Consider the following 12,548-nt stretch of genomic DNA (forward strand, 5'->3'; position numbering starts at 1 on the left):
GAAAGTCTGTACAGCAACTGGATCAGCTTTCCTAAAACGTTGGTAACTATATTTAACATGTGTTGCAGCACAAAAAACTTTTAGACTTAAAATTTGTGCATCATGATCTGAAAGGCCATTCACCTTTTTGCTAACAGAATGCCCTTCTAATAATGACGAATGAACAAAAATATTGTCTATGGTTGTTCTACTGTTCCCTTGCACTCTCGTTGGAAAGAATACGGTTTGCATAAGATTATATGAATTAAGGAGGTCTACCAGCATCCTTTTCCTTGCACAATCACTTATACAATTAATATTGAAGTCACCACATATAACTAACTTTTTGTATTTCCTATAAAGTGAACCAACAACCTCCTCTAGCTTTAGCAAAAATGTTGTGAAATCGGAGTCTGGGGATCTATAAATAACAACAGTAAGAAGTTTAGCTCCACTAAATTTAACCACACCTGCACAACATTCAAACACCTTTTCAGTGCAGTACTTTGAAACATCAATTGACTCAAATGGGATACCGTTTTTCACATACATGGCTACTCCCCCACACCGCAAAGAGCTCCTAGAAAAGCTGCCAGCCAACCTGTATCCTGGTAAAGGAAGCCTCTGAATTATCTCCTTCTTTCGTCGATCAACTGAAGTGTTTCTTCTGTTACCCAGGTTTTATTTGCACTTATCTTGCTGGTACCTACGTTTTTCTTTCCAACTTCTGTGATAGCTCTTTTTCGAGATGTCCATTCGTCTTCAACTGAACTGCCTATTGAGCTATTCATTATCGCAGTATCTATACCCACCAACTTTAAGCGTATTGCTTCTTTCCTTAGTAGTTCCGTATACCACTTCTTTGCGCATTGATTCTTCCTGACTAGTCTCTTTGAACTTCAGCCTACCCTTCACCGTTACTAAACAGCGATCTGAGTCTGTATCTGCTGCTGGGCGCTCCTCAAAGTCCAATATTTGATTTCGGAGACTCTTTCTGACCATGGTGTATTCTAATTGAGATCTTCCATATTTCCTGGCTTTTTCCAAGTATACCTCCTCCTTCTGTGATCCTTGAACAGAGTATTCGCTATTACTAGCTGAAATTTCTTGCAAAAGTCAATAAATCTTTCTCCTCTCTCATTCCTGCTACCAAGCCCATATTGTCCCATAACCAATTCTTCTACTCCTCCCCCTATAACAGCTTCCTCTATCTTGTAAATTTTGGGACTCTATAAATTTCTCCTCTGTATCTTCCTTGCACCACTATGTTAGTATCACCATAACTACGTTCCGCTGTAATTATCCAGACGTTATTTGCATCTTCTGGAAAGTCCCCAAGATCGCTACTAAATTTTATTCCCATTCTTCTCCTCCAATATTCTATACTTTTCTTTCATTTCGCAATAGGCATACTCACTTCATTATTTCACAGCGAGTCTAAACCACGTCAAATATTTAATCTACTTGTGATAGCACACTTGGAAATGCATGTACTCTGTTCGGAAATTCGTATAGGCTTGCCCATGTACCACACTGTCGGTTGATTTTGTTATTTCCTTCACTGGAATCGTAACTTCTCCTATTTATCCATTATTCATTACCATAAATTCTTACTAATGAAACTAACATCTTTTTATAGTCAATAAACACAATATTGGATACTTCTTGTCTTCTATCCTTCACTGTAGCCCTAGTCTGAATTGCGTTTTTCATTTCCGTCTCCTCCATTAGTTCGTCTCTTAGTCCTGTCATCCTTGATATCGAACAAATACGAAATTGCATACCTGTCGTTCTTTGCACTCCTAAGTTAAGGTCTCTTCTTCATCAGCAGTACCTGTAAAATTGGAAATTTAGACCACTTTTGATATGGTGAACTACTACTGGCTTATTCTACTGGGGTATGGCACCTCGTCGTCGTCCTGCCCAATACTGGCATTAACCCTGTTATTTCTCGAAAGTGGCCTGTCCTGTCGCTGGTATCTTTGGTTTTGTGGCTGACAATCTCGCCTGCATCCTATAACATTATTAACATATTTATCCACGACCTGTCCAAAATTCACCTAATGAATCCTGTTTCCCTTCTCATTTCGTAACATTTGGCTCTTGTTTACATAATTTGGTTTTGATTAACTACTAGAATTCCCTTGAGACATGTATAGACAATCTGACTAGACTAAACTTTTTACTCATTCTTGGATATTGTCCCAGAATTTACCAATTAATTTTTTCCTAGCCGCACAAGGTAATCGAATAATGAAGACCTCAAACAAGTGAGTTTCGTTAACCCTTACACACGGATACTTTGCTTGATTTATGTTCCATTCTTTGGAATTATATATGTGCCCCCTTATTTACTATACAAATTTGGAACGAATAATTGTAATGTCAAATGTTGTTGGACTGTAATCTCAAATTTTATTGTTCATCCGCCGACGAGAACTTGACTTTAAATTCTCGCTCGAAGTGAAAGTGCTAAATCTTTTAATATTTAATAGTCCCAACTGCAACACGACAAAACGGACAGTTCTTTTGTCATTCCATGGTAATTTCCCCCGAAAAGTTCATAAAAACAGTTCGGTACAGGATGGTTCTTCCCGTGGGGATGAAAGACAGTGAACTTTACAGTCAATCCTTTGCGCGATTCAAATCTAAATTCCGCTCACCATTGGCTATTATGACCCTGGCGTCTCCCACCTTGACCGAAATCATTTTCCAAACCCTTTTGTTGAACTTTTTGACTCCCCTGCAATTATTTGTTTTTTTTTTTCAGAAATTTCTTTGGTTCAAATGGCTCTGAGCACTATGGGACTTAACTTCTGAGGTCATCAGTTCCCTAGAACTTAGAACTAGTTTAACCTAACTAACCTAAGGACATCACACGCCTCCATGCCCGAGGCAGGATTCGAACCTGCGACCGTAGCAGCAGCGGGAGGGGGTTTGAGGGAATGGAATATGGCTTAACAAAAGGAAAGTTGGGGTCCTCTACCGACAAACTGGTAAAATTTGGTGTTGCTTAAAGTAGTTTTTGGTAACTGTTTTGGAGTTCAGGGTAAAAAATGTAAATTAATAAATAACAAGATGCCTATTTTAAGTTAAATGATGTTTATTGATTTAGATAGTAAGTTATTTGCCGCTCTTATTCTTTTGTTAAAAGGTGTTTTGAATACATTGCCACCTGTATTGCTACATATTTATAAAAAATATATTCGCTGATTTCTGAAGTTATATATTCGCTGATTTCTGAAGTCATATTATCCAGTGTAATATGATACGCCATGTAGGGTGGGGGCTATAGCCCCCATAGCCCCTCCCCCCTCCCCCTCCCCCTTGCCACCATCCTGACTAAGCAGGCAGTATACTTTCTTGCAGACATTACCGGACATTACGTCTAACTAGCCTCAGAACAACATTTCCTTGCCACAATTCAAAAACTGTCTCCTGGGATACTGTTTTACTTACAGCTACAGTATATGATCTTTATTTCATATAAATATTTTGCATTTACATTTATCAGACTAAAACAGTTCTTAACGTTAATTTAGTTACATTAGATATATACCTATTTTTGTTTGAATGTGAACATGTCAGTTAAACTTCTGATGTGGTTGGAAATATTGGAGCCGTCCATCAACCACACACCTCGACAGTCAGTTTGCAGTGTGCCCATCTCTCCCGTGTATGATTCTGCATCTCTTAAAACGAACAAATGAAAACAGAGTTTGAATGCAATGGTATCATACACACTGTTTTGTACTTGAAAGAGAATGGAGAGGAATTTAAAGGCGTTTAGAATGCCTAGATGTACTGGTATATTTATCATATCATTCATCAGTTCACAATACTTTCGTGGCTTATCGTCAGATTGAAACATAATGTATTTTTCCTTTGAAGGCTCATGTAGCGAAATGTGTCTCTACACCAGGAAGTATTCCGTGCGGGTGCTTATAACAACCGTTCGAGGCTGCCTATCCCAGCGACAGGTGATTTCTATTGATCGTGTTAAGAAAAAAGTTCAACGCTGGTTGTTGATAAACCGTTAACCGAACAAACAACTGGAAGACAAATTTTTGTCTGCAAATTATCTGTACCTTCTTCAGGCCATGCCTCTGCCTGCGTCGAAATATCACCCCATACGTAAACGTTGCCATAAACGTTACCATAAACGTTAATTCATTGTTCAATAAATCAGTATAGAGCTGTATAACGTTCAAACCATATATTTTCTCACCCACAAGAACACGCAACAGCTAGTGACCCCAAAACGGGCAAAGAGGTATATCTTAGCAAAAGAAAAAGAAAAATCCTGGTTCGACCAATGGCAAGCTCCATTCCTCCACGAGTGTCACAACTGTGTTTTTAATGAAACTGGCGTGGAATAGTGTCTACACAGTTATGTTAGAAGCAGCAATAGAACAGGACCGTGTTACACTTGTTCAGCACAACACTAACTAACGTATAGCAAAATACCGCGGAAATTGTGTTGACTGTAGTCTCCACCACATACACTTTGTGGCCAACAACGCAAGTGGTTGTTTTGTTCAGATTTTAGCGTTCTCTCTGCATGGGGAGATGTGTGTAGCCATGGTCAGATTCTTTTTCCTCAAGCCACTTCTGTTGTCCTTTGTCCACAGACATGTAGAACAAATACGCTGAAGCACCAAAGAAACTGGTATAGGCATGCATATTCAAATACAGAGTTATGGAAACAGAATACGGCGCTGCGGTCGCAACGCCTATATAAGCCATCACTTGTCTAGTGCAGTTATTAGATCGGTGTCTGCCGCTGCAATGGAAGGTTATTAAGATTTAAGTGAATTTGAACGTGGTATTACAGTCGGCGCACGAGCGATGGGACACAGCATCTCCGAGGTAGCGATGAAGTGAAGACTTTTCCAGTTCGACCATTTCACGAGTGTACCATCAATATCAGGAGATCGGTAAAAAATCAAACCTCCGACACCGCAGCGGCCGGAAAAAGATCCAGCAAGAACGGGACCAACGACGACTGAAGAGAACCCTTCAACGTGACACTAACGCACCCCTCCGCAAACATTGCAGATTTGAATGCTGGGCCATCAACAAGTGTCAACGTGCGAACCATTCAACAAAAGATCATCGACATTGGTTTTAGGAGCCGAAGGCCCACTCGTGTACCGTTGATGATTGCACGACACAAAGCTTTACGCCTCGCCTGGGCCCGTCAACACCGACATTGGACTGTTGATGACTGGAAACATGTTACTGGTCGGACGAGTCTCACTTCAAATTGTATCGAACGGATGGACGTGTACGGGTATGGAGATAACCTCATGAACCCATAGACTCTGAGTGTCAGTAGGTGACTGTTCAAGCTGGTGGAGATTCTGCACTGGTGTGGGGCGTGTGCAGTTGTAGTGATGTGGGACCCCAGATAAGTCTAGATACGACTTTGACAGGTGACACACACTTAAGCATCTTGTCTGATCACCTGATCGCCTGCATCCAGTCATCCCCATTGTGCATTCCGATGGGCTTGGGCGATTCCAGCATGATAATGCGACATCCCACACGCCCCGAATCGCCAAAGAGTAGTTCCAGGAACACTCTTCTGAGTTGAAACACTTCCGCTGGTCACCAAATGGTTCAAATGGCTCTGAGCACTATGGGACTCAACTGCTGAGGTCATTAGTCCCCTAGAACTTAGAACTAGTTAAACCTAACTAACCTAAGGACATCACAAACATCCATGCCCTAGCCAGGATTCGAACCTGCGACCGTAGCGGTCCTGCGGTTCCAGACTGCAGCGCCTTTAACCGCACGGCCACTTCGGCCGGCGCTGGTCACCAAAGTTCCCAGACTTGAACATTATTGGCTAAATCCAGTCTCCTTGTGCGTGCTTACTCCATTGCCTCACAACGATGTTCTGAAAACACAGAGAAGATGCGGTGTACGTCTGAGCAGGAAGACACTGCCTGCGAAAGTCAGAGATTCTGACTAGAGTTTCTGTACGCCACACAGACGTAACAGCAGAGCTCTATCCTTCGAGATTAAAACAACTTCTTCAATCGAGCACGAGATAACTGAACATCGTAGATGGCAGATGACATCGTAGGACCTAGTTAAGAATTTGCAGCAGGGCCACGTAGTTTAGACTTCTAAATTTGGTTCGTTATTTTGTGAACAACCAATATGTATAGGTAATAGTGTATCTACAGTTTTGCAGGCTGAGGAGAAATTGGTCAATGAGAATTGAATCGATTGTAAATCTGCCAGTGTACCCGTAAATGCGGTTTCAGCAGGCGATGCCGGACACTCCACTCACCAGGCAGTGGCAAGTGGCAGGGCTTCTTCTCGATTAGTTGAGGCGACGCATTGCTGACTGGATTCGCATTCTGGAGGACAGCGAACAATACCCCTGAGGAGGTCTAGAATTAGGTCTCCCGTGATTTCTGTACATCGTTTAAGTACGGATAATTCGAAAAGGCACAACTGATTTCTTTCCCTACCCTTGTCCTGTCCAAAGTTTTATTCCATCTCTAATGATCCTGTCGTCTAGAGGACGTAAAATCCTAATCTAACTTGCTTGGAGTGTTGGTACCACATCTTATAATTCCCGTAGAAGCGTTTTTGCGCGCTACCACGCACTGGACGCAAGTGATGGGGCAGTGGCCTGTAAGAATGTTTTCCTTTGCGGATCAGGACGTGATAGCACCGACCTTTTGTCCTGGAACAACGTCGGTGGTCACACGAGCGGATTGTGACAGTCTCATGAACACAGTCCACGCGCTGAGTCAGCACATGGGCGAACTGGTCTCTGACCGGAATGGTAAAGGATGGTTCTCCAGAAGGTCGAGAAGTCGTTCCCCAGCGAATTCCCCAGTAGCCGACAATTCACCCCAGACAGACCTGTGTTGGTACGAGAAGTTCAGAGACCGGGCACACAAGTGAACTTTGCCGTGTGCCTTCCTCAGTAGTAAACGACAGGAGAAACTAATTGCTCGAAATATACAGTCGTAGTCCTTGCGCCTCTCCACTACAGGCCGCATGACAGGACCCAAGATTTTGGTGGACACCGGTTCTGACCTACGTATTTTCCCGTGGGCCCGGTTACACAAATACCGACCGGCCACCTCGTTTTGATTTTCCGCGGATAATAATTTAACTATCTCGACGTACGGGATTCAGCAGACCGAGCAGGACCTGCCTTGGCGTGAAATTTCACAGTAGTGGTTGTGAACGAACCAATAATCGGAGACGATTTTTTAGCGCATTATCTTCTGCTGCCAGACGTCACCAAAGCTCTTGCAATAGGCTACGTCACCGGGATATCTGCCTATGGATTCCAACGTTGCGCGACAGTACATTGCGCCAAACTGATCCAGTCAAAGGGCAATGGGTACGCTAAACTTCTAGAACAGTTTTCTGGTATCACGATGCCTCCTGGAGCCCCACGAAAGGTATGTCACAACACTACATATTATACCAACACTATTGCAGGTCCACTGACTTCATGAAGACCCAGACGTCTTGCCCCTAATCGACATACCGTTTCCAAGGCGGAAATTAATACTGTATTGAAGGAAGGCATCATTCGCCCACCTAGCTGACCCTCGTTGTCACACCTACATTTAGAACCAAAGAAGAACGGTGCATGTTGACCATGTGGTGATTACTATGCGCTGAATGATAGGACACTACTTTGTCGCTACTCTGTTCCTCTATTGAGGGATCATAATTTTGCATTATGTTGGTAAGAGTCTTTAGCGTACTAATCGCGCAACAGCATAGACACGTATTCATGTGGCTGTCCGGTGTGGCCGAGCGGTTCTAGGCACTACAGTCTGGAACCGTGCGACCGCTACGGTCGCTGGTTCGAATCCTGCCTCGGGCATGGATTTGTGTGATGTCCTTAGGTTAATTAGGTTGAAGTAGTTCTAAGTTCTAGGGGACTGATGACCACAGAAGTTAAGTCCTATAGTGCTCAGAGCCATTTGAACCATATTGATGTAGCTGAAAGAGACATTCCGAAAACGGCCATTATAACGCCGTTTAGCGTATATGAAAGCCTGTGTATGATGTTCGGATTGAGAAATGCTGCGTATACATGGCAAATGTTTATAGATTTAGTTTTATAAGGATTGCGTTATTGCTTTGCATATCTATCATTTTTTCAGAAACCGCAGAGGAACATAAACAGCACCAGTTTGAGGTAAAACGACTTGACAAATAGAGGGTAATGAGGAACACCTTAAAGTGTGTTTATGGCTAGGCAAAGATTACCATTTTAGGCCACCTCGTATCATCATGCGGATCACTGCCATTACTGCTGCAAGTCGAAGCTATTTTAAGTATACCAAGGCCAGAAACTGCTAATAGACTGCGAAGATTCCTGCGAGTCATTAACTTTTATCGATGTCACCTGCTTCATGCAGCAGAAGTCTAAGAGTCTCTTATCTCAGCTTTAGTTGGTCCTAAGGTTAGAAATAAAATGTCAAGCAGTGACCAGAGTCACTGGATAACATGTTCGAAGTAGCTAAGAAAAGTATAGCAGATGCAGCCCTTCTAGCACGACCGACTTTAGAAGCACCTCTCACGCTCATAGTACACTGAAGAGCCAAAGAAACTGGTACACCTGCCTGATATCGTGTAGAGTCCCCGCGAGCAAGCCGAAGTTTCGCAGCACGACGTGGCATGGACTCGGCTAATGTCTAAAGTAGTGCTGGAGGGAAATGACACCATGGAACCTGCAGGGCAGTTCATAAATCCGTAAGAGTACGAGGGGGTGGAGATATCTTCTGAACAGCACGTTGCAAGGCATCCCAGATATGCTCAATAATGTTCACGTCTGGGACTTTGGTGGCCAGCGGAAATGTTTAAACTCAGAAGAGTGCTCCTGGAGCCACTCTGTAGAAATTCTGGACGTGTGGGGTGTCGCATTGTCCTGCTGGAATTTCCCGAGTCCGTCGGAAAGCACGGTGGACGTGACACTTGGATGATGTCGTCCAGGATACCGAGCAGCATACATAGCACACGCCCGTTTTGACCACAATAGCCATACATCAGCATGATATCGATCTATTCCGCAATTGGTAAACGGTCCATTTTAACACGAAGCAAATACCGTCTTCGCTAGCAGAATGCTACCTGATACCATGTACTTATACGTTTGTGACTATTACAGCGCCATCTATCACAAAGCGAAAAAAAGTGGTCCAACTGATACATTCATATTTCTTTACGTACTACACGAATATGTACTAAAAATGGGATTTCCTATTTAAAAAAAACGCAGTTGATATCCGTTTGACCTATGGCAGCGCCATCTAGCGGGCCAACCATAGCGGCATCTGGTTTCCCCCTTCAAGCTAGACGTGTTTCGTTCTTTGTAGTTTTTTCGTTTGATGCTTATTTCGTGAGATATTTGGCCCGGTCACTATCAGTGAACCACCCTGCATATATATGGCCTTTTGGCGCTATGGCCTTTTGGCCTTTGGCCATTTTCAAGTACCACACTGAAAATGATTCAAGAAGAGAATGAACAATCTGTTCATTTAAACTGGTCCTATCAGGGTTCCGTTTTTACCTTTTTAGGTAGGGAACCCTAAAAACCAAACAAATTTTATTATTGTTTTCCTTCGTCATCGTAAAGTATCAGCGCTCATTAAAATAAGGGAATAGTAAAATGCTAGCCAGACAGGTACTGTGGATTGTATTTCATGCAATTAGTGGTATATTTGCATTCAGAGTTAGACGCCATAAATATGCAGGGTGTGTCTGCAGATATAGAGAGTAGGATAAAGTTTTTGAATATGCATGCAAACCGCGCTACAGCCGCCCTCTTTCATTTGCAGCGAAGACAGCAGGCAGGAAGAAGCGGAGGAACAAGAACCGGCGCGCCAGGCGCCGCAGGAGGCGTCCGGTCCAGCGGCGGCGAGGGAACGCCGGCCTGCTCTGCGCCTGCGATTAGCACACCAGTAGCCCGACTCCGGTACGTACCGCGCCGAGCCGAGCCGCCGCCGATAGGGTAGAGTCAAGCGAGGAGGAAGTAAGCAAGCACTCCGGACAAAAATCCAGTCGCTGTCAAAAGGCACCACACTAATACCGTGCAACGCAGCCTCTTGTCGGCGAACAAGACAGTCCGCAAGCTTCTTCATACTTTGCCGTCCGCACATCTCGTACAAATTTATTCGCTTTGCCCCGGCAGCGCTGGTTCGGATTAACTTGGATTGTCGCCGGCCGCTTCTCACCTTTCCGTTGATGACAAGCTTCAAACGCATTGACTTTTGCCCGTTTCAATTTTCCTGAAATCCTCTATTTTGTCGTATCGTTCCACAAACTCGAATTTTCTTTTCAAGTAACTTCTCTGGAGATTCTACACTGTTATAATAATTATCCCTGCAGAGGTGATGCCACTTTCCATCAGAAGGTGTCAATAGTTCCATCACTATTTTTGCTAATGGATGTTCAGCGCCGGAATATATCTTGAATGAGGAAATGTATGCCGCACTCGAATCACAGCAACCGAATGAGTATGCCATAATTCGTAATTTTCGAATGATTGTACACTTTAAAATTTAACCGTCCACGCCACGGTATCATTCCTTCATCAGATGAGATGTTTTGACTTAGATTAAACGTTCCTTTAAAGAATGAGATTTTCACTCTGTAGAGGAATGTGCGCTAATAGGAAACTTCCTGGCAGATTAAAACTGTGTGCCGGACCAAGTTACTCTTAACGCTTCAGTGATCTCTACTTCCACGTACGATTCCTCTTTCGTACATGTAGATGCACTGGACACAATTTAGTCTGCTGGGTGACGTTGATACTGTCCAGAAAGAAACTCGCACCTGTAGGCAACGTCGCTAATGCACGCTTTTCTCGGTTTGGTGGTATCCGGTTCGATTTGCGGTGGTGGAAGAAATTTTCACCACCAGCGTTTGACGGAATGGGAATTATCTGACTTTGAAACTATGTCGTCGATAAAAATTCCAAAACTCTCTGTAGTCTCTCAAGAACTAAGGGCAGGGAGACGCTTTTTGTGCTGTTAGAGAACATATTTTCACACAAGGACATATCATTTGGCGCCCCTTCTCAATCAAACTAAAAACTAAACCACGTCCGAACAGGTCTCCTCTGCCGTTGGCGTCGTACCTCCCCTAGCCAGATCTTAATACCATTGTGGCTATTTGGTAGAGTGGACCAAACGGAGCAGTCATCATACCCACAAGCTGGTAGCTGTCTAATTACCATTGAGTGGTTTCAGCTGTATATGGCATATATTAACACTACGCCGTCCGGCGACACCACAGTGGTGTCGTGCGCCGAACAGCAGTCAACAGCCGGCGACACCACAGTGATGTCGTCTACATGGTATCGCTCAGTGGCCGGCGACATCACAGTGGTGTCGTGAGCATAGTATCGCGCAGTGGCCGGCGACAGCAGTTTAGTATCGTTTGCATTCTGTTGCTGTTTTGCTTAGGTAACAATAAGTTATAAACGACAGCAAGTTTTTTGTTTTTGTAAGTACTTGGGCCTTTTCATTATGGCGGACGAAAGAGACAGTAGGATTATTTACAACGAATGAGCGGACGTCTTGGCCGATTTGGAATAAGACATTGGATGTCAAAAAATGAAAGTTAAGCAGAATCGTAGGAAGATAGTAAAATACGACCAAGAAGAATTCGGCTCCTACCTTCCAAACTTTACAGAAGCTCTCCTGCGAACCTTGCAGAGACGAGGTGCTGGCAGAAGTAAGGCTGTGAGAATGGTGCGTGAGTCGTGCTTGGGTAGCTCAGTTGATGCCGCCACGGTAGCTCAGCGTGCTCGGTCAGAGGGTTAGCTACCCTCTGTAGTATAAAACTGAGTGAACGGATCAACAAAGAACCTGAATGGCTGTCATCGGACGTCCGCAACGAATATATGCCGGCACGGTAGCTCAGTCAGCGCCGCAACAACCAAACCCAATGATTAAAAAAAAAAAAAAAAAAAAAAAAAAGTTGGTAGAGCACTTGCCCGCCAAAGGCAAAGGTCCCGAGTTCGAGTCTCGCTCGGGCACACAGTTTTAATCTGCCAGGAAGTTTCGTTTCTTTAAACTTTTTGGAAAAATAATCAATTACAGATTCCAATTTGACAAGCCAGTCGGCATTAGCCGGTTTATTGTTGCTGTCGGAAAAATGTAAAAATGCTAATATTTGTCTGAATCGGTTGCGGGACATCATTTTGCGAAATATCAGTGTGTCTATCAACGGATTCATTGACCAAAATCATCGATTCGTGCTTTTTTACAATTCCCATAAGGATGGCAAGCCCAAACCATTTTCTAAGTTCGGGTCCCGTAACGTCGACAAATTTGCCATTTTTTAATCCAGTTTCCTTCCATTGCAATTTTGACTCTAGTACTTGTTAGTGTCGTTGCTAATATATTCAATTAGATCGTTCCCAATATATAATTCTACGATATCCTCTACGTTCTGTTTATCTTTGGGAAATATGTTTGGACCCAGGAATGCTTCAAATTTATTATTGGTCCTCGGTAAATCAAAGTCTGTCCACTGTGCACTGTCTTCTTCGTCTGAACCAGTTGGCAACC

General features: G+C 43.5%; 1 protein-coding gene across 1 annotated transcript in view; it reads left to right on the forward strand.

Moving 5' to 3' along the window:
* The window catches only part of LOC124595469 (matrix metalloproteinase-14), a 158,812-nt gene that overhangs the window by 142,043 nt on the left and 4,221 nt on the right, over nt 1-12,548 (forward strand). The window contains exon 9 of the mRNA XM_047134223.1: nt 9,810-9,946. Coding sequence (XP_046990179.1) covers nt 9,810-9,925 — 116 coding nt within the window. The 3' untranslated portion in view covers nt 9,926-9,946. The remainder of the gene's footprint in view (nt 1-9,809; nt 9,947-12,548) is intronic.

Source organism: Schistocerca americana, chromosome 2, assembly GCF_021461395.2.
Source record: "Schistocerca americana isolate TAMUIC-IGC-003095 chromosome 2, iqSchAmer2.1, whole genome shotgun sequence".
NCBI classification, from domain to species: domain Eukaryota; kingdom Metazoa; phylum Arthropoda; class Insecta; order Orthoptera; family Acrididae; genus Schistocerca; species Schistocerca americana.